Source organism: Stegastes partitus, unplaced genomic scaffold, assembly GCF_000690725.1.
Source record: "Stegastes partitus isolate 25-593 unplaced genomic scaffold, Stegastes_partitus-1.0.2 Scaffold1528, whole genome shotgun sequence".
Lineage (NCBI taxonomy): Eukaryota > Metazoa > Chordata > Actinopteri > Pomacentridae > Stegastes > Stegastes partitus.
Window position 1 is genome coordinate 105674 of NW_007579259.1, and position 1005 is coordinate 106678.

Below are 1005 nucleotides of genomic sequence, written 5' to 3' on the forward strand. Positions count from 1 at the left end.
CTGGCCAGGACTCAACGTTGAAGAGCAAACAATTGGAAAACTTACAAGGAGGGTGAATACTTTTTATAGCTACTGTACATCTGAAATTTGAACCTCAGCTACTGCACTATAATGCTGAGACACTACATGAATGCCTAAGCATAATTTGTATTTAAAAGGGTAATTTCAGTTTTTTTTTTCCAGAGCATCGGTGGGAATCTCCTCAGTGCCAATCCCAAATACGACCTGAGCACTGTTTTAGCCGCTCTGGACTGCACTCTGCATGTCATTTCCAAAGGTAATCTGCATTATGGCTGCATTTTTTTCACTGCATCCTCTTTTAAATTCACACCTGAGATATTATCAGCGTGAGATAGGTTGTGGGCAGTTGTTTACATATTATCACACTGAACGAACACAGTTTTGAGACGGTATGAATATCTTCGCGTCTTGCTGGAATAGAAAGTTAAATCTACATTCTACACTGACACAAAAGAAAGGATTATTTGTAGAGAAACAGAACTGATTCCCATTTGCTCAGTAAGAATGATTGTCTGTCCTGCATAAAACCGTGCTCTTCAACCCTTAGATTCAATTTATCAATTCACATTTCTTCAGTATTCACTGTCTTCAGACGCTTCATAAACCACTAAATGTTGATACGTGTCTGTCTTCAGATAAGATGAGGAGTCTTCCCTTGGATGAAAAACTCTTTCCCGACTTCGGAAAAACGACACTCAGGCCTGATGAAGTCCTGCTGGCCGTCGACATCCCCTACACCAACTCGGTGAGAAACGCTGCTTTGATATTTAGAGTCGACTGAGACATTAGTTTGTCTTCTGAGATAGCCACATGAAGCACTGCAAGGGCAGAAAATATCCAACAGGGAAAAATGAGTACATTAAGTTCCTCGTGTCTGCTCTGCCTAAAGCTCCAACTGAATCAAAGAACGATTTCACGGTGACCTGAGAAAACGACAGCAGCTGGTTTTGCAAGTTTTTTAAAAGAAAACAAGCACATTTATAT

General features: G+C 40.4%; 1 protein-coding gene across 1 annotated transcript in view; it reads left to right on the forward strand.

Moving 5' to 3' along the window:
• The window catches only part of aox5 (aldehyde oxidase 5), a 24597-nt gene that overhangs the window by 7549 nt on the left and 16043 nt on the right, over nt 1-1005 (forward strand). Inside the window, 2 exon segments of the mRNA XM_008300348.1 lie at nt 184-277; nt 657-766. Of these exon segments, the coding sequence (XP_008298570.1) occupies nt 184-277; nt 657-766 (204 nt within the window).